Genomic DNA, 19,534 nt, shown 5'->3' with positions numbered 1-19,534 from the left:
AAGATCAACATAAAAAAATATTACTTTCTTAAGCTTCTTTTAGACAATAAAAATATTTGACATACTGCTAAAATTCATGTATTGTATTTAGTAATTCATTTACCCAAAACCCACGGTAATATCACCCATTCAATGAGCTCTGGTGCAGGGCCAGGTTGGTTTAAGTTGTATTCACTTTGTGAAGCACTTAGTAGACAGAACAGGAAAGTCAGATGTGATGCGGTGTGGCAGATGAATTTGATGAATGGTTTCCTGATAAAAAGTCCGAGGTTGCTTTTAGGAGCTATCAAGTAACACGCAGAGAAGACAGGGAAAAGTAGTCCGATTACTACACATGTCGCCATCTTCACTGCCCAATGCCGTCTCCTCCAGCCTGGAAATTCATCGTACCAGCGGGAAGCAAGCAGCTGCTGACAGTTAGGCTGAGCGACAAACTGAAAAACACAAAGGGAAATAACAAAAAAATATTTTACATGAATGTCTGGAGACCATTGTTAAAGTAAACTCCTCATATACTGTACATCAAACTGAACAATTGAAGTAATATGTCTATGATTTTAAAATGTGGCGTCATGTCTGGTAATCGGTAAAATAATAATATAACCTTAACTTATCCATTGAATCTCCTTCAGCTTCACTGCCATTGCTCCAGTGGTCTTTTCCTGCCCTGAATTTAAGATGTTATACCCTGCATTCAAGTGATTGCTGTAGATAATCACTGGATTCAGAAGTCACATGTTGGACATAAAAAGGTCAATGCTGATTGTCAATGATTGTCTACAGTGGTCATATGAAAGATGAATAATACATCATTGAGCAGAGTCCCACTAGATGATGGACATTTAACAGTGATGCTGGACATTTAACATTAAAGATGAGCGAACCTTTGGACCGTTGTTGCAGCCAACGAGCCTAGGTCCACAGGCTTGAGCTTGACCCAAACACAAGATCAAGTCACTGATTGGCAGTTTCAGTCTCCGCACACATACAGTCAGCCTTAAGCAGATCACTTCCAGGGGAAGGTGGGCTTTTTCAAACTTTTTTGTACACACTACATCCGATCACGCTGTTGTTACCCCCAGTGGGCGCTGTTCAAATGCTGCAAGCAACTCACAGGGCTGAGCACCAAGGATATCTGAGAGCACAGCTTTGCTTAGTTTTGTTCGCACGTACAGCATCCAATCCTCGAATCCGAACCTTGATTTTTAAATTTGGTGTTCATTTCAAAAACTGAACCTCAGGTTCACTCATCTCTATTTAACATGCAAGGGGGCTGATTCATGAAGACTGGCATTTCCTATATGAGTCTTGAAGAAAAGCCTCCTGGAATATGATGTACCGAATTAATTATGAAGTGCAAGAAGAACTTGTATCTGCTATAGTTCCTGGCATAAACTATAATGAATTTAAAGCGCTGTTATAGCACATAACCCCACACTTTTTATTTTGGATGAGCATCAAGGCTTATTCAAAGACTTTAAAAAGTTTGCTAAACTTTTTCGCAGCCAGGAATTTGCAAAAAATATCCAACTTTTATATTGCAGTTTTATAGCATACATCTATGTTCACACAGCATTTTCTTGCAGCTAAAACCTGCTCTCTTGGCAGTAAAAAAACGTAGGTTTAGCAGTAGTTTTTTTAGAGTGTAGATCATATGTGTGATTTTTTACAGTACATGTTTAATAAAGTCATTTTCATTTAACTCAAAGTAAAAACGCAGCAAAACCTATTTGCTGCATTCCTTGCAGGATGTTTCGCAATTTCTCATTGCTTTTTATGGAAGAAAAATGATGCAAAAAATGCTGAGAGAATTGACGAACTGCAGGTTTCAAAATTGCCAAAGTGCTCAAAATGAGTCAGGAAAAAAAACCAAAAACAAGTGTGTGCATGATATTTTTACAATCTCATAGCTTTTGCTGGCACTGTAAAGAGCAACTTCTTTTCTGCAATAAAAATGAGGCAAAAAAGTGTTGTTAATATGCTGTGTGTGAACATAGTCTATTGTGGCGCCCTGGACTAGCCAGGTCGTCACAGGTAACACACACACACCTCCACCCCCGCTAGAAAATAACATTAGCCAAACACAAAACCCTTGTTGCCTCCCTCCAGGGTCTGATGTCCACACCAGGTGGGGCGGAGCCAGGCAGTTGGCCACGCCCACTGAGGAGTTCACAGGCATGGAGGTGGGAATAGCAGGGCAGTTGAGTTGAGGAGGTTGAAGTGAGAGGAGTGAAGAGGAGAGTGTCTGGGTTGGTGGCCCAGGCACTGACAACAAGGTAGAGAGGCAAGAGAGGTGGATCGACGCAGAACCGTAGGACCGGGGTCGGGCGGTGGCCCGCCGGTACCGACCGGGGAGCGGAGTGAAGCCAGCACACAGGCAGGGCCATCGGACCCCGACTAGGCTTGGAGTCACCGTCAACAGTCAAATCCGAGTGTGACAGGAACCCCAGGGGTTTCCTAACAGCCAAAGACCCGTTAGAAGGCAACCGTCCACACCATGAGGGTATTCAGCCACCGCCAAAGGCTAGAGACCCAAGGGCCAGCGCCTGCGGGCAAACGGGCTCCTCCGGTATCCATACACCGGGGAGCGGACTACCGTTGGGAACCCATCGTAGTCAAACACTACATAAAGGTGCAGGGAAAGACAGCCGCCATCACCTGTCCAGGGAGAGACACTGCAGCCGGCTGTGGGACCCGTCCATCCAGCCGTTTGGTTTACCGGAGACTTTGTGCATCTCTTGCTGAGTGAGTACACCCGTGTCATCCGGCACCACGCCGCGCTGTCCGTGCAACCCTGCACCTCACCAACCCTGCCTCCCCGTCACACCACCGGGCCCCGGGACCACCAACCCCTACCCACGGAGGGGGGGAAACAACATCCCAGCTGCTCCCTACCATTGCTCCCGGGATCCCCGTCACCAGCAGCGGTGGTGCCCATCTTCACCACAACCCGTGGGTGGCGTCACGGACTAAATCCCCCAAATCAACCACCCTTTTCACTCACGGGTGAGGAGCACCGCTCGAGTCCCCGGATCCGGCCTACCGCTCGAGCCACCGAGCAGCAGCCGCAGCAGCGCCGGACCCGAGCGTTAGCTGCCTGCGATACTATTTTTTTACTTATTCCCCTTTTGTTTTCTTGTTTGGAAGTTATTTTGTGACTTTTCCCCTTTTGTTTTCCTGTTTGGAAGTTATTTTTTCATTAACCCTCCTTTTCCTGGTTCAAAGTTATTTTCTGACTTATCCCCCCCTTTTTTTCCTGTTTGGAAGTTATTTTTTGACTAATCCCTGTGCCAACATGGACTCTCATGGGTTAAAGTTTCTTAAAATTCAGCCAGACAGATGAAAGATTGTCTAGAGACGGGGGATAAGTCCCTCATTGTTTCTACAAGACTCTTGTTGACTCATGTAATTGTGTTGGCCACTGAAAGCCAGACGCATTGTTTCTCCAGACTCTTTCAGTAACCATTGTAACGTAGTTGTGTATTGCTAATGTGATTACCTTAGTAGCCATTGTCGAGTCGTGATTTGCAGACTTCATGTAGATACCTTCAGTCTTTCTATGCACATCATTTAAATGAACATTGTCCATGCAGCTTGAGATTCATCCAATGGGAGAGGCGATCTTGTCCAACCAATCGATGAGGACGCAGTGTATCCAAGGGGAAGGCTGTGGCTATAAAAGGGATTTCTTTAAGCCACCAGTTTTGTTGATGGATGCTGATGGATCCAGTCTAAGCTCTTCGGAGCTGACTAGAGGATCAGGATATCTTATGGCTTCAATCTAGGGACTCCAGTTCCGGTTGGAGACCATATCCACAGCCTAGGGATTTCGACTCCGGCCGCCAGGATTGTAACATCAAACCAGGACTACCTAAGGAGGACACTCAGGTTGGGACAGTTCAGTCACCTGTTACAGACTTTGCAGACCTCACACAGCTTCCTAAATCTGGCGTTATTCCTTCCTCGGTGGGTGCCCGCCAAAAGTGGGGTTCTGCTGGATTGGAGTAAGTGGCCCTGGAAGCTCTGAGGCATGGACATTCTAATCCCTGGTGAGCCAGCGGAAGGGTGCGACTCTGTTGCCTGTTACATTTGTGTGTTTTGCTGGTTATGTGTTATGTGCCGTTAATTGTTTGGGGATCCAATAAAGTCTAATTGTTGTGGATCCCTCACCCTGTGTTGTCTGAGTAGTGTTACGCCCACGGTTAAGGAGGCCAGCGTTCAGTTGGGATGAGCCCTGAGCCACGCTGTCTTTCTAAAGGCGGCGGGTTTTAGTGGACGAGAGCACCCACTGAGCCCCGTGTCTCCACAATTGGTGGCAGCAGTGGGATACTACTCAGCCTGGTTTACCCAGGGGAGCTGCAGCGGACTGGTGTTTTCGGACACCGTCCAGGGCTCAACAACCAGGGAGGCACATAAGCATACCCAGCAGGCCATAGGGGAGGCATTCAGGTTTCGGACGCTGCCATGTCCAACCCCACCAGCTCAGCCATGGGACAAGGACAAGAGAGGAGTTACGACCGCTGCAGTAAATGGATGCTACAGGATCTGTGCCAGAGGCGAAAGATTATCTACTGGAACGCTGAGACACGGTCAGACTTGATCCAGAAATTAGTCCGTTGGGATGCCCAAAATGATGCAGAGGACGATGAGGATCCCACCGATATTGACCCAGAGGATTTAAACTATGTGCCACATCATGGATCTAGTGACAATCGGGAATCAACTTTGTCCAAAATGGCCCAAGCCACAGCGTTGTTGGATGCATTGGGGCCTAGATCCTCAAGAGAAGAGAGGGCTTATGTTCTGGAATATGTTTATGGGATTCCAGCTGCATTACTGCTAACACCAGCTGGCCGAGAAGGATGGTCCCGCTACCCAGCAGAAGCTGCGCCAAAACAAAGGACTACAAACAGGGCCTGTGACTCGCCCCATCTATGGCGCTGTTATACATGTGGGCGCCATGGACATATAGATAAAGATTGTCTCCAAAACCGAGGCCGCATGCTTGGAGCCCATCTACCAGCTCAGCCGGTCAAGAGCCAGGGACTACGAGACACTGGTTCCTCCATTACCTTGGTAAGCCCAGTTATTGTTTCCCCAGAAGACCCTGTACCAGATTCCCAATTATCCATCTCCCTGGCTGAGGGCCAGCACTCAGACATTCCTCTGGCATGTGTGCAGTTAGACCTAAGGACTGACCAGGGAGAGGTCGAGGTGGAGCTTGTGGACAGCCTCCCCACACCTGGTATTTTGGGGACCAACCAGGAAGTGATCGATGTGGGGATTGTGAACAGCCTCCTCATACCTGTCATTGCGGAGACTGACCAGAGCAAGGCTGATGTGACGCTTATGGACACCGTCCCCACACCAGTTATTTCGGGAAAGGACCAGGGAGAGGTTGATGTGAGACTTGTGAACAGTCTCCCTATACCTGTCATTGTGGAGACTGACCAGAGCAAGGCTGATGTGGAGCTTATGGACACCGTCCACACACCAGTTATTTCGGGAAAGGACCAGGGAGAGGTTGATGTGAGACTTGTGAACAGCCTCCCCACACCTGTCATTGTGGAGACTAATCAGAGCAAGGCTTATGTGGAACTTATGGACACCGTCCCCACACCAGTTACTTTGGGGTCTGGCCAGGAAGAGGTCCATATGGAGTTTATGGACAGCCTCCCCACACCTGTGGTTTTGGGGACTAGCCAGGAGGAAGTTGAAGTGGGGTTCATAGATGGCCCCACCAAGCCTGTTGTTTCGGATACCACTCAAAGGAAAGTGAAAGTGGGGCTTGTGAATTACCTGCTTACACCAGTCATTTTGGAGAATGACCTAGGACAAGGACTATCCAGTCAATTTGAAGCAGCCGTCACCCACCTCCAAGCCAAGCAGGACCCCGATGTGGATCTTTCTAACATCTTTTCCAGGGATGGTTTGCATTCCTGGTCTCCATCATCCACTTCTGAGCCAAGAACCGTGAGTAAGCCTAACCACACTATGGCTATTGACTGGGGGAGGATTAATAGTGGGAGATTTGTGCAGGCCCAACTCGTGGACCCCACCTTAGCGCTTGTCCACAATATGGCTGCTCAACTTAGGGGAGGTAATCAGGGGGAGGTGTATAGATGCGAGCATCTGTTGCTGACCTCACCATTAAAAAGGACAATTCCGTCAAGAGGAGAAGGATGATCGGAAGCCTATCATGTCTGGCTAATATTAAGAAGGGGGAGGAATGTGACGACATGAACTCTCATGGGTTAAAGTTTCTTAAAATTCAGCCAGACAGGATGATAGATTGTTTATAGATGGGGGATAAGTCCCTCATTGTTTCTACAAGACTCTTGTTGACTCATGTAATTGTGTTGGCCACTGAAAGCCAGACGCATTGTTTCTCCAGACTCTTTCAGTAACCATTGTAACGTAGTTGTGTATTGCTAATGTGATTACCTTAGTAGCCATTGTCGAGTCTGTGACTTGCAGACTTCATGTAGATATCTTCAGTCTTTCTATGCACATCATTTAAATGAACATTGTCCATGCAGTTTGAGATTCATCCAATGGAAGAGGCGATCTTGTCCAACCAATCGATGAGGACGCAGTGTATCCAAGTGGAAGGCTGTGGCTATAAAAGGGATTTCTTTAAGCCACCAGTTTTGTTGATGGATGCTGATGGATCCAGTCTAAGCTCTTCGGAGCTGACTAGAGGATCAGGATATCTTATGGCTTCAATCTAGGGACTCCGGTTCCAGTTGGAGACCATATCCACAGCCTAGGGATTTCGACTCCGGCTGCCAGGATTGTAACATCAAACCAGGACTATTTAAGGAGGACACTCAGGTTGGGACAGTTCAGTCACCTGTTACATACTTTGTAGACCTCACACAGCTTCCTAAATCTGGTGTTATTCCTTTCTCGGTGGGTGCCCGCCAAAAGCGGGGTGCTGCTGGATTGGAGTAAGTGGCCCTGGAAGCTCTGAGGTATGGACATTCTAAATCCCTGGTGAGCCAGCGGAAGGGTGCGACTCTGTTGCCTGTTACATTTGTGTGTTTTGCTGGTTATGTGTTATGTGCCGTTAATTGTTTGGGGAGCCAATAAAGTCTAATTGTTGTGGTTCCCTCACCCTGTGTTGTCTGAGTAGTGTTACGCCCATGGTTAAGGAGGCCGGCGTTCAGTTGGGATGAGCCCTGAGCCACGCTGTCTTTCTAAAGGCGGCGGGTTTTAGTGGACGAGAGCACCCACTGAGCCCCGTGTCTCCACAATCCCCCTTTTGTTTTCCTGTTTGGAATTTATTTTGTCACTTATGCCATTTTGTTTTCTAGTTTAGAAGTTATCTTCTGACTTATCCCACTTTTGTTTTCCGGTTTGAAAGTTATTTTGGGACTCATCCCTTTTTGTTTTGCTGTTTGGAAGTTATTTTTTCACTAACCTTCCTTTTATTTTCCTGGTTCAAAGTTATTTTCTGACTTATCCCCCTTTTGTTTTCCTGTTTGGAAGTTATTTTTTGACTCATCCCCCTTTTGCTTTCCTGTATGGAAGTTATTTTGTCACTTTTCCCATTTATTTTCCAGTTTGGAAGCTATTTTGTCACTTATCCTTTTTTATTTTCCAGTTTGGAAGCTATTTTGTCACTTATCCCCTTTTGTTTTCTAGTTTGGAAGTTATTTTCTGACTTATCCCCTTTTGTTTTCCTGTTTGGAAGTTATTTTCTGACTTATCCCCTTTTGTTTTCCTGTTTGGAAGTTATTTTCTGACTTAGCTTCCAACTAGGAAAGCAATGGGGGAACATTTTATGACTTATCCACCTTTTGTTTTGCTGTTTGGAAGTTGATACCATTCTATGCAATATTTTATCAGTAAAGTAGCCTGTTTAATGGATGGAGACACTATAGCAAAATACTGAAGAGATTCGAGCATGAAAGCTAGGCACAATTATTACAGCTTTTCATAAAGTACCAGTTAGATCTCATTAGCCTGCACATTTTCTTGTACCCATAATATTGTAAAGTGCCATCTGTCAGTTAATGTATGGAAGAAGAATGTCTCCTAAAAGTTCTTTCATTTCACTTAATCATGTGTTCCCTTATTATAAATACATTATGCCGCTCAGTAATTGTTCATATAAATTGAGTCATAGACACACGATAACAGCAATTTTAGATGACAATGTCAAATTTAATTTGAAGCCTTCATCATTTATTTTATAGTTCTATTAAAAGTCTCCGTATACAGCGCTATTGTTCTCAAATTACATATGAAGTTCACAAAAGCACTTTCTGCTCTAAAGAGCCGTCTTTTCCAATTAATGTTCTCATAATTAGCTTAATGAAAAATAAGAATACTTTTTTGACTGTCTATTCTGACAGGTACAATCCACCTACATATTTCTCTCTGTCAATATTTGCAGCAAAAACGATTATCTGGCGTAGAGCTTTGAAGAATGGGGGAATGACATGAGTTCTCTGTTTTTGAGTAATTGGTTCTTAAAAGTATATGCACATGATGTCTTTTTCTGTTGGTTCTGCTTCAAAATCCGACTGAAAAGTGCCCAGAATCGCACAAAAGAATGTATATGTAAATGTCAATGTAAATATGACTTGCTGTGCGTATGTTTAGTCTTTAGAGTATTTATTAAAATAGTGTTCCAAACACAACAAGTGGCTAAAAGAAGTGAGTAGGCCATTCTTCGAGGTTTTTCCACTCTAATGACGCTTTATACTTTACAATATAAGGCCACCTTCACACTTCAGTGATTCCAGGAAGTATGACGTTCGTTTTCATATGTACCGGATATATGAACATACGCAAACCCATTAAATTCAATGGGCACACATCAGTGATTTCTCACTGATCATGTGTTCGTGTGTTCCACACGGCGACATGTCTGTTTTTCTCAGGCAGCTATATTGTCACAAGGACCACACACTGATGTGATCCTAGTGACACATACAGGAGAAAACACGTGTCTTTGAAATAAAATGAGTTTTAGGGATGATCGAATACTTCGATAATTCGGCTTCGCAAATATTTTCCAAATACCTCGCCGCTATTCGACTATTCATGAATATTTTCCAAATACCTCGCCGCTATTCAAGTATTCGTGAATATTCGATGCGCAATGTAAGTCTATGGGAAACCCGAAAAACAACTATTCGGAACTATTCGGGCTTCCCATAGACTTACATTGTGCATTGAATAGTCGAATAGTGGTGAGGTATTCGGAAAATATTCGAGAAGCCGAATAATCAAAGTATTCGATCATCCCTAATGATTTTCTGTACTCCCGTCTCCAGCCCTGCTGTCTTCAGCGCTGCTGTCACTTGCTTCCAGGCCCGCTCATTATTCTCATGAATATTCACTGCACTGCGGACCCGGATGCAGCAGCGCAGGAGACATCAGCATCAGGAAAAGGTGAGTAAAAAGTTCTTGTTCTCGATGTGCTATCACGGATAGCACATGGTGAACACCAAAATCACAGCACACAGATGGGCCATACACAACTTCAACATGGCCATGCAAAACCTGAACGTTTTTCACGGATGTGGGAAAGGGGCCTTAGACTACAGGAAAGCTGAAAAGATGCCACAAGCATTTAGTCAGCATTTTTGCATAAAAAACTGCTTGAGATCTTTTCTTTATTGAATTGAGTTTTAAAAAAAAAAAGAAAACTACAGAAAATGACACTAAAAAAGTTGCAACAAAAATGCTTAAAAACACTTTCCAGCATGAAAAACATTGAAAAAGTACTTAGGTGTTTTCTGAAATGTCTTCTTGACAAACCCAGCAATTTAGCCCGTCTGAAAGATGTGGCATGCACATCCAATAAAGGGTTTTTTAATTTAAAAAAGTATGGCTATGTCGTTTTGGAAAATTGTGACTAATTAATTAGCTTAAAACACTGTCCCTTAGGATGTATGATACCAGATATGCAGTAATTTGTCAAATAAAATGACCAAAGCCTAAAATTACCTACAGCCAAGGTGACTGCACCAAATTTGTATTGTAAACTAAAGATTATTATTATTATTATTATTATTATTATTATTATTATTATTATTATTATTATAGTGTAAGTGGGGTGTAATTTTATTGTGTGGGATGTATTTCTGATTTTGGTGTCTTGCAGGTCTGGAACATGCTTGTCTGGGAGGCCAAGCTCAAAGGAGGGAGGAATGTAAGGGGGGCAAACGGCCCAGCCCACCGCACCCAACCCCAAGCCCTGCAGACTCGCTGTATTTCCTTCATAGTGTATTGGATATTGCTAATGTATGATATGGTAAATGGCCATAAAATAGCCACGGCATGCTCGGCCACTTCCTTGGTGCTGACAGAAAGGAGAGGGTTAGTGGGAAGATGCATGGGAAACAAAAAAGGGCAACAGAGGGAAAATTGCAGGAGAGTTCCCAGGAGGAGAAATTGATAAAGAGCCCCAACTGAGTGTAGAATTTGTGGACCTTAGGGGCCAGTCCTGGATCATGGACATGCGGGATCCTGAGAACTGGGATTAGAGCAACTGCGTCCCCTGCTGTGGGGTAAAGTCCAACTGGTCGGGAAGGCAACCGTTCCATGAAGCTGATCCACATAGAAACCCCCTGGCGGCGAAGGCCAGTTGCACCCTCTGGAAAAGGGTAGGTCTGGTCCTGGACAGAAGCATAGCCCGAGGAGTGATATTGCTGTAAACCCTTCCAGGCAACATGCAAATCCCTGTGGGTGGGATGGAGGGGTTTAGGAGCTTAGATGATTTGGACTCTGCTAATGTGACCGCAGCCAGGGGGATGAGGAGCCTAGTGGAGCCTGAAGGTACTCGGGTGCCAGGGAAGCGGCTGGCCGCCAAATTATACTGTTCTGCGAAGAATGTGAAAAATATAAGAAACCCCTATGGGACTAATACCGGTGCCCTGAATGTCGAGTCTGTTATAAGTTAAATATGTTTGGTTAAGAAGAACTCTCTCATGTGCTGTTTCCTGACTCAGAAGAAGAGTGAGATGCAATGTGAAAGGAACAGTAATCCCCCTTCCCTTGGAGCAGAGACTGGGAGGAATGGGGTTAACCACCGGCCTGCTGCGGCCTGGTAACCCCTGTGCGTACGGCCACTACTGACTGCCAGCCTGGCTCAAACAAAAGCACCATTTATTAAATTGCACTTTACAAATGAAAAGGGTATACATAGTAAAAACAAGTACAATAATCATGAACAATACAAAACACAGACTGGTACAGGAGGAGAGAGGACCCTGCCCGCGAGGTTTCAGTCTACAAGATGAGTGGATCAATCTGCAGAGGATCAAGATCAAATTGAATTTCCTGAAATTCACAGTTTCACAAGAAATCCAATAATCTGTGAATTAATTTGCGAGGATCATGAAAAGTAAAAATGACATTTGATACAATGCTTGAGACTCAGTGAGTGTGTGAATGGCATCAGGTGTATCTGCTTGGGCTTCCCCTTAATGCTCTGCAGCAATCTATTCACATGGTCTAAACTAGCCAATCTGGAGGCTGTCATAGCCATTATAAAATATAGAGGCTAACTAAGGAATGCAATTTTATACTTCTGCAGTGTAGGGATAGGCGGTCAGAGCATACAGGATAAAAATGTAAAAAGGTCAAATGCGATCAATACAATAAACTGCTGGACTGTGAATTCGCACAGTGGCTCAGTGGTTAGCACTGCAGTCTTGTAGCACTGGGGTCCTGGATTCAAATCCCACCAAGAACAACATCTGCAAGGAACCTGTATGTTCTTCCTGTACTTGTGTGGGTTTCCACTAGGTTATTTAGTTTCCTACCACACTCCAAAGACATACAGATAGGGACTTTAGATTATGAGCCCCAATTGAGACAGTGATGTGTAAAGTGCTGTGGAATTAATAGTGCTATATAACTGAATAAATATTATTATTATTATTATTATATATTATAACTAAAGAGGGAATGTATTAAAACCCTCATTGCTAATTGTGCAACTAAAACCAAATTTTAAATTCATAGCTTGTGTGTCACTGAAAGTTTGATTCCTACATTTTGAGATATGCCAAGTTTTTTTTTCTTTAAAAATAGAAATATTTATAGTCCTGAAAATGAAATGTGACTGTTTACCTGCCAAAGTGGGTGCTTTGGTTAAAATGATATTTTCTCCTACTTCATTGTTTTAGTAATCTAAAGCCTGCTTTACATGTTACGATTTCGCATACGATATCGTATGTGATCGTAACCGCCCCCATCGTATGTGCGACATGTTCAATTTGTTGAATGTGCCATACATACGAGTAACCCCTCGTCACACGTACTTACCTGTCCATACGACCTCGATGTGGACGGCGAACGTTCACTTCCTGGAGTGGGAGGGGCGTTCGGCGTCACAGCGACGTCACGCAGCAGCCGGCCAATAGAAGCATAGGGGCAAAGCTGAGCGGGATGTAAACAACCCGCCCACATCCTTCCTTCCGCATTACCATCCGGGAGCCGCAAGACGCAGGTAAGATCTGTTCATCGTTCCCGGGGTGTCACACACTGCAATGCGTGCTACCCCGGGTACGATGAACAATCTGATGTTCAATTCATGAGGAATGAACAACGTGCGTGCGATGAACTCTTTACCGTTCAATCGCAATCGCACGTAGCTGTTACACACTGCAATGTACCTTACGATGTCGGATGTGCGTCACTTACGACGTGACCCCACCGACACATTGTACATTAACATTGTAAGATACATTGCAGCGTGTAAAGCGGGCTTAATATTTTACTTATGGTATACATATGCAAACAAAATACAGCATTCAGCTCAGTGCTGTTTTACAGTTTGCTTAATAACATTTCATTTACTTTATAAGGGAATGATTATCAAACAAAAAAGAAAGGCTAAAAAAAAATTAAAAGTAAAAGTTTAAGGTTTTGAAATGTATTGACTAGTTGGAATATGCATGTAGCAATCATAGTTCATAGCCAAATAACGGCCTTAAGGGCGCTTTACACACTGCGATATCGGTACCGATATCGCCAGCGTGCGTACCCGCCCCCATCGGTTGTGCGACACGGGCAAATCTCTGCCCGTGTCGCACAACATCGCCCGGACCCGTCACACTACTTACCTTCCCTGGGACGTTGCTGTGACCGGCGAACCGCCTCCTTTCTAAGGGGGTGGTTCGTTCAGCATCACAGCGACGTCACAGCAGCGTCACTGAACCGCCGCCCAATAGAAGCGGAGGGGCGGAGATGAGCGGGACGAACATCCCGCCCACCTCCTTCCTTCTACATTGTGGCCGCGAGTCAGGTAAGGAGAGCTTACTCGTTTCTGCGGTGTCACACGGAGCGATGTGTGCTGCCACAGGAACGAGGAACTACATCGTTACTGCTGCAGTAACGATATTTGAGAATGGACCCCCATGTCACCGATGAGTGATTTTGCACGTTTTTGCGACGATGCAAAATCGCTCATAGGTGTCACACGCAACGGCATCGCTAATGTAACCGGATGTGCATCACAAATTCCGTGATCCCAACGAGATCACTTGAGCGATGTCGTAGTGTGTAAAGCCCGCTTTAGAGTCTTCCAGCTATAGTGACCTGTGCAGACGTTACCAACATTTAGCCAGTAAAAATATTTTTCTTTCCTACCATGCCACTTTGTATTAATTCCTAAAAAGCATCTGAAGGGTTAATAAACTCCCTGACAGAAGCTTTGAATATGTAATTGGGTGCAGTTTTCAAAATAGTATCATTTTGGTTGGTGTCCAATGTTTAGTTCTCCATAGTTGCTGAAAAGCTGATTAGGTCCCTAAAAAAGAAGTTTTGAAATTTCCTTGAATAAATGTTTAGCACTGGCATTCCTGTGCCCCCCGCTTTCCTTGCCGCAAGGACACACTTTTACCACTGCATCTGGCTCTCACCTTGCTTCCCGGCGTCCCCGCACTTCTCCAAGTGGGTGCTTCCTGGTTCCTCCTCCTGGGCCCTGTGCACATGGCACAGGTCCTCTACAAGTGCTCCTAGGACATACGCGTGCACCGCTGCCCTTCTCTTAAAGAGCCAGTGTGCCATTCCTAAGGAGTGCCTCTCAGCCTATGCACAGGGTACTTAAGGCACTCTCCTACTAGGAGAGGGGTCTGATTAATGCCCTTGTTTAGTTAGCAGTTTGTGTTCTAGCTAGCTAGTTGTCAGGCCCCCTTCTCCGTCATGTCCTGCCTGTACCTGGTTCCAATCCACCCTACCCTGTTGATACCCGATTCCAGTCCATCCTGCCCTGCCCTGTTGCTACTAGGGACTGTGATAGTTCTGGCCGTGCCATCTGCCTCAGCCGCTCCAGGGGACCCTGCCTTTCTAGTGACTCAACCTGTCCATCTTAGCCATGTCATCTGCCTCAGCCACTCCGGTGGTCCCAGCCTTGCTAGTGACTATGCCTGTTCATCCTGGCCATGCTGTATGCTTCAGCTATCCTGGTGGTCGCTGTCTGCACTTGAGACTCAGCCTATCAGCACCTTTCCCAGCCCTGAAGGTCAGCTGCCACAGTCCTGGTCTCTGCCCTGGGAGTAGTATCTGGCATCCGCCTCTCGGTGGGTGCTTAGTCAAGACCCTACCACTAGAGATGAGCCACCCCCCCTAGCGTTCGAGTTCGGTTCGGTTCATCGAACGGAGGCTTTGTTCGACAAAAGTTCGACAAACCGTTTGACGAACCACTAGAATCCCATTGAAAACAATGAGAGGCAAACACATAAAAACACATAATACATGTACACATACAGTTAATAAACATTGCCATAACGCTTACAGGTCCCCGCGACGCGTCCTGCATTCTGTCTCCTGCCGCTTTTCCTTCTGATAATCACTGTGTACTCCCGGTAAGCAGCCCTGATGATAGGAGCTATTGTGACGTCAAAATAGCATGTGACCAGTCATGTGTCTATTATCTCATTGGCTATAGAATGGTCACATGGCTAGACGTCCTGCTAGGTCCTGTCAGTGCATCTCTCCGGTACGCAGTGATCGTTCCAGCATCTCTGTATACTGGCGAAATGCTCTGGCACATGGTCGATTTCCCCATCCATGCATGTTGGCGCTCTTTACAGAATCAGCCTACATGCAAGGACTAGATGCCACAGCCGGTAAATAGCGGCATCGGGAATCACGTGATCTGAGCACCGTTGCTATGGTAACCCATCTGTCAGCGGTGACATCACCGCTTAAAGCCCACAGCCTCTGCTCACTCACTGAGTGATTAGACTGCACGGGAAGCAGCAGTGTCTTCCTCCCATGCAGTGCTGTCTGATGTAGCAGAGCTGCATGGGTTGAAGAAGAAAGAAGACAGAAGACCGTGATCGTGGAGGGATGAGAGGGAGTATTAAACATGGAGTATCTAAGTGTGTCTGTGTATTTATTTCTATCAAAGTATTTTTTCTCTGTGTGGTGTCTTTTTTTTAACCCTTTATTGGAGATTATTAACTTGCCTGACATTAAGAATCTCTGGCTTAACACTAGCTAGTAAAACAAAGCTAGTATTAATCATTATTACCCAGCAAGCCACCCAGCTTCAGGGCTGCTGGAAGAGTTGAATACAGCGCCATATGATGGCGCTTCTATGAAAGCGCCATTTTCTGGGGCGGTTGCGGACTGCAATTCACGGCAGAGGGGCCCAGAAACCTCGGGCTAACCTGTGCTGCAGATTCCAATCCCTAGCTGCCTAGTTGTACCTGGCCGGACACAAAAATGGGGCGAAGCTCATGTCGATTTTTTTTTTTAATTATTTCATGAAATTCATGAAATAATTAAAAAAAGGGCTTCTCTATATTTTTAGTTCCCAGCTGGGTACAAATAGGCAGCTGGGGGTTGGGGAGCAGCCTGTACCTGCCTGCTGTACCTGGCTAGCACACAAAAATATGGCGAAACTCACGTCATTTTTTTTTTGTTTTTTGGCAAAAAAAATTAAAAATGCTTCCCTGGATTTTGCATTGTCAGTGAAGGTAACACCAAGCAGTGGGGGTTAGCAGCCAGTAGCTGCTTGGATTACCCTTAGCTAGCAATACAAAAAAATGCAGCGGGAGCCCATTTATTTTTTTTAATTATTTATTTAAATAACTTAAAAAAAAATATAGGCTTCGCTATATTTTGATTGCCTGACATCACAGTATTGTAAAAATAAATCATTAAAAAAATGACGTAGCGCTCCGTGGTGTTTTTGATTCTCAGCGCAGTTCAGCTATGGGTTGCCACCCCCATCTGTCTTGCGTTACCTTGGCTGGCAATTAAAATACAGGGAAGCCCATTAATTTTTTTTATTTAAAAAATAGTTAAAAAAGAAAAATGACGTGGGGTCCCCCCATTTTTGATAGCCAGCTAGGGTAAAGCAGACGGCTGTAGCCTGAAAACCACAGCTGGGAGCTTTACCGTGGTTGGTGATCCAATGTGGAGGTCACCCCAGGCTCTTTTTTATAATTATTTTATAAATAATAATAATTACAAAAAAAAAGTAGGGTCCCCCCCAAATTGGATCACCAGCCAAGGTAAAGCAGACAGCTGTGGTCTGGTATTCTCAGGACGGGAGGGTCCATAGTTATTGGCCCTTCACAGCCTAAAAATAGCAGGCCACAGGCGCCCCAAAAGTGGTGCATCAACTAGCTGCGCCAATCCTGGCGCTTTACCCCAGCTCATCCCATACCCTGGTGCGATGGCAAACGGGGTAATAAATAGGGTTGATACTAGCTGTAAGGTTACCTGACATCAGGCCCAGCAGTTTGTGATGTCATGGCGTCTATCAGATACCCAACATCACAACCTGTTAGTACTAACAAAAAAAAAGACAAAAAAAATTTATTTGAAAAAACACTCCCCAAAACATTCCCTCTTTCACCAATTTATTGTAAGGAAAAAAAATAGGGGGGTCCCACGATGACTCTGGACCGTCTAGAATATGGGGGGACATGCTCAGGGAACGTATCCCCCATTTTCTAGGAGTTCAGACCCTCCATGTGAGGAGTGTGGGTGCAATGAATCTACACCCACTCTCCCCGGGTCCACAGCAGTAGAGTCCATGTCGTAACGGTTGCTACCAAAGCTGCAATGCCCTGCTCATGAGGTAAGGGCATGCCTAATCAGGAGAACTATTCTACATTTCCAAATATTGGTATTTGCTGATATTATTGCTATTCCACCTACTATATATTGGGGATAGGATCTTGGAGATGGAATACCCCTTTAAGTCCAGTTATCCAGCTGAATGAATACTAAACAACAGAGCTCGCTATTTAGACATGTTTTCTTGTGGCGTATAACGGACTCTCATGTTTGGTAGTCATTCAGCAGGGCAACTATAAAATCAAATACCTCCATTTGGAAATATAGTATAGCTCTCCTGATCAACTATGTTCCTTACCTCGAGCAGGGCATTGCAGTAGCTTGCAGATGCATGGTTACCACCACTCACTGTGTCTGAACACAGGAAGCTGAGCTGACAGCCGCTCTGTGCATGCGGCAGCGACTATTGTGAAGGAGAGGGCCGCGGGGGATCAACGCTGCACAGGTACCGTGGGACACCGGGGAACACCGGTGGGGTTATAGAGGGGGGCCTGGCAGGGCCTGGGGAGAAGTGTTCTGTCGCATGTGTCATGGCACATGCGACAGAAATCAGAGGAGTCGGGTGAATGCGGCCGGCGCGCTGCTGTGCGGGCGGCCATCTAGGATTTCCGGGAGGGGGTCGGGGGGTGCACTTTGACGACACTGGGGGACCGGAGGGGACCGGGGAGGAGATTTATCTCCCATCTGACATGTTTGTTCATGTCGGATGGGAGATAAATATTTTTTTACCGGCGCTGTCATTTACTGTAACGTGATCATCGGTATACGGTGTATACCGGTGATCACGTGAGAGGGGACCAGAAAAACTGGCCTGAATCATGATCTCCAGGGTCTCAGCTACCCCCTGAAACCTCAGAGATTTTCTGACGCTGGGGGGCGCTATTCACTTATTTCTGCCTGCTGTTTATAAAAAGCAAATCAGAATAAGACTACATTCACACGACCGATCTGTTTTTGCGGTCCGTAAAAAGCGGTCCGTTTTTTTCATGGATTAATCCATGTGGCATCCGTTTCCGTTCGGTATACAGTTCAAATGTCATCCGTTTGTCATCCGTGTGCCTTCCATTTTTTTGTGTACTGCAAAATAACTATAGGAGGGAAAATACATAAATTTACCCAGGATCCATTGCTTCAACCTACATGAGGCAGTCACATGTTCACTCCAGTGCCATTTTCTACTGCTTTTCACAGCGTAGAGTGCTCTGGTGATTTTCTTGTGCTTGTACACTTCATATCAGTCTTTTCTGTCATTATAATGGCACATAACAGAGAGTAGTAGAGAATGGGTTTCACAGCCGCTCCAAAAGACTACTGGATTCTTCTCAGATTAATGTTTCTTTTATTTCATAACAGGTCAAGTCTACGCGTTTCAGGAGAACACAGCTCCCTTCTTCAGGACAAACCAGCAAAGAATCATCAAATCATTTGTCCTGAAGAAGGGAGCTGTGTTCTCCTGAAACGCGTAGACTTGACCTGTTATGAAATAAAAGAAACATTAATCTGAGAAGAATCCAGTAGTCTTTTGGCGCGGCTGTGAAACCCATTCTCTACTACTCTCTGTTATCTGCCTCATGGGGACCGCTGCCGGGACTTGGTGTTACATGCTGCTATAGGTGTTGTGACTGTCACAACCCGAATTGGTGAGTAGGATTATCCTTTGCTTCACCCTATATATATTGGGGTAAGACCCTATTGCGCTTTCTTTTTCCACAGTTTTCACTCATTATAATGGCACATAACGTCCCACTCTCCTGAATTTTGCACCCTTTGTTGCTTTTCATGTGGCACTAAGGCGTGCTTAGCCTTGTATTTAGCCAAAAAAGAAAAAAAAAAATAAAAAAAAATGACGTGGGGTTTCCCCTATTTTTGATAGCCAGCTAGGGTAAAGCAGACGGCTGCAGCCTGCAGACCATAGCTGGCAGCTTCACCTTGGCTGGTAATCCAAAACTGAGGGCACCACACGCCGTTATTTTAAATTAAATAAATAATTAAAAAAACGTGGGGGGTCCCCCAAAAATTGGATCACCAGCCAAGGTAAAGCAGACAGCTGGGTTCTGATATTATCAAACTAGGGAGGTCCATGGTTATTGAACTCTCCCCAGCCTAAAAATAGCAGGCCGCAGCCGCCCCAGAAGTGGCGCATCCATTAGATGCGCCAATCCTGGTGCTTCGCTCCAGCTCATCCCATTGCCCTGGTGCGGTGGCAAACGGGATAATGTATGGGGTTAATACCAGATGTGTAATGTCACCTGGCATCAAGCCCTGGGGTTCGTGATGTCAGGCGTCTAAGAGATACCCGACATCACAAACCCAGTCAGTAATAAAAAAAAAATAGACGACAAACACATTTTTATTTGAAAAAACACTCCCCAAAACATTCCCTCTTTCACCAATTTATTAGAAAGAAAAACAAATCCAGGTCTGGTGTAATCCAAGGGGTTCCCATGACGATCCATACCATAGTCAATGTCTC

General features: G+C 45.2%; 1 protein-coding gene across 1 annotated transcript in view; it reads right to left on the bottom strand.

Annotated features, from left to right (window-relative positions):
- Window positions 1–19,534, bottom strand: part of TRPC4 (transient receptor potential cation channel subfamily C member 4) — a 525,557-nt gene that overhangs the window by 133,996 nt on the left and 372,027 nt on the right. The window contains exon 4 of the mRNA XM_075337313.1: window positions 104–434. Within this exon, the coding sequence (XP_075193428.1) occupies window positions 104–434 (331 nt within the window). The remainder of the gene's footprint in view (window positions 1–103; window positions 435–19,534) is intronic.

Source organism: Anomaloglossus baeobatrachus, chromosome 2, assembly GCF_048569485.1.
Source record: "Anomaloglossus baeobatrachus isolate aAnoBae1 chromosome 2, aAnoBae1.hap1, whole genome shotgun sequence".
Taxonomy (NCBI): domain Eukaryota; kingdom Metazoa; phylum Chordata; class Amphibia; order Anura; family Aromobatidae; genus Anomaloglossus; species Anomaloglossus baeobatrachus.
Note: the sequence above shows the minus strand (reverse complement) of the source record. Positions and strands in the feature narration are given on the sequence as shown.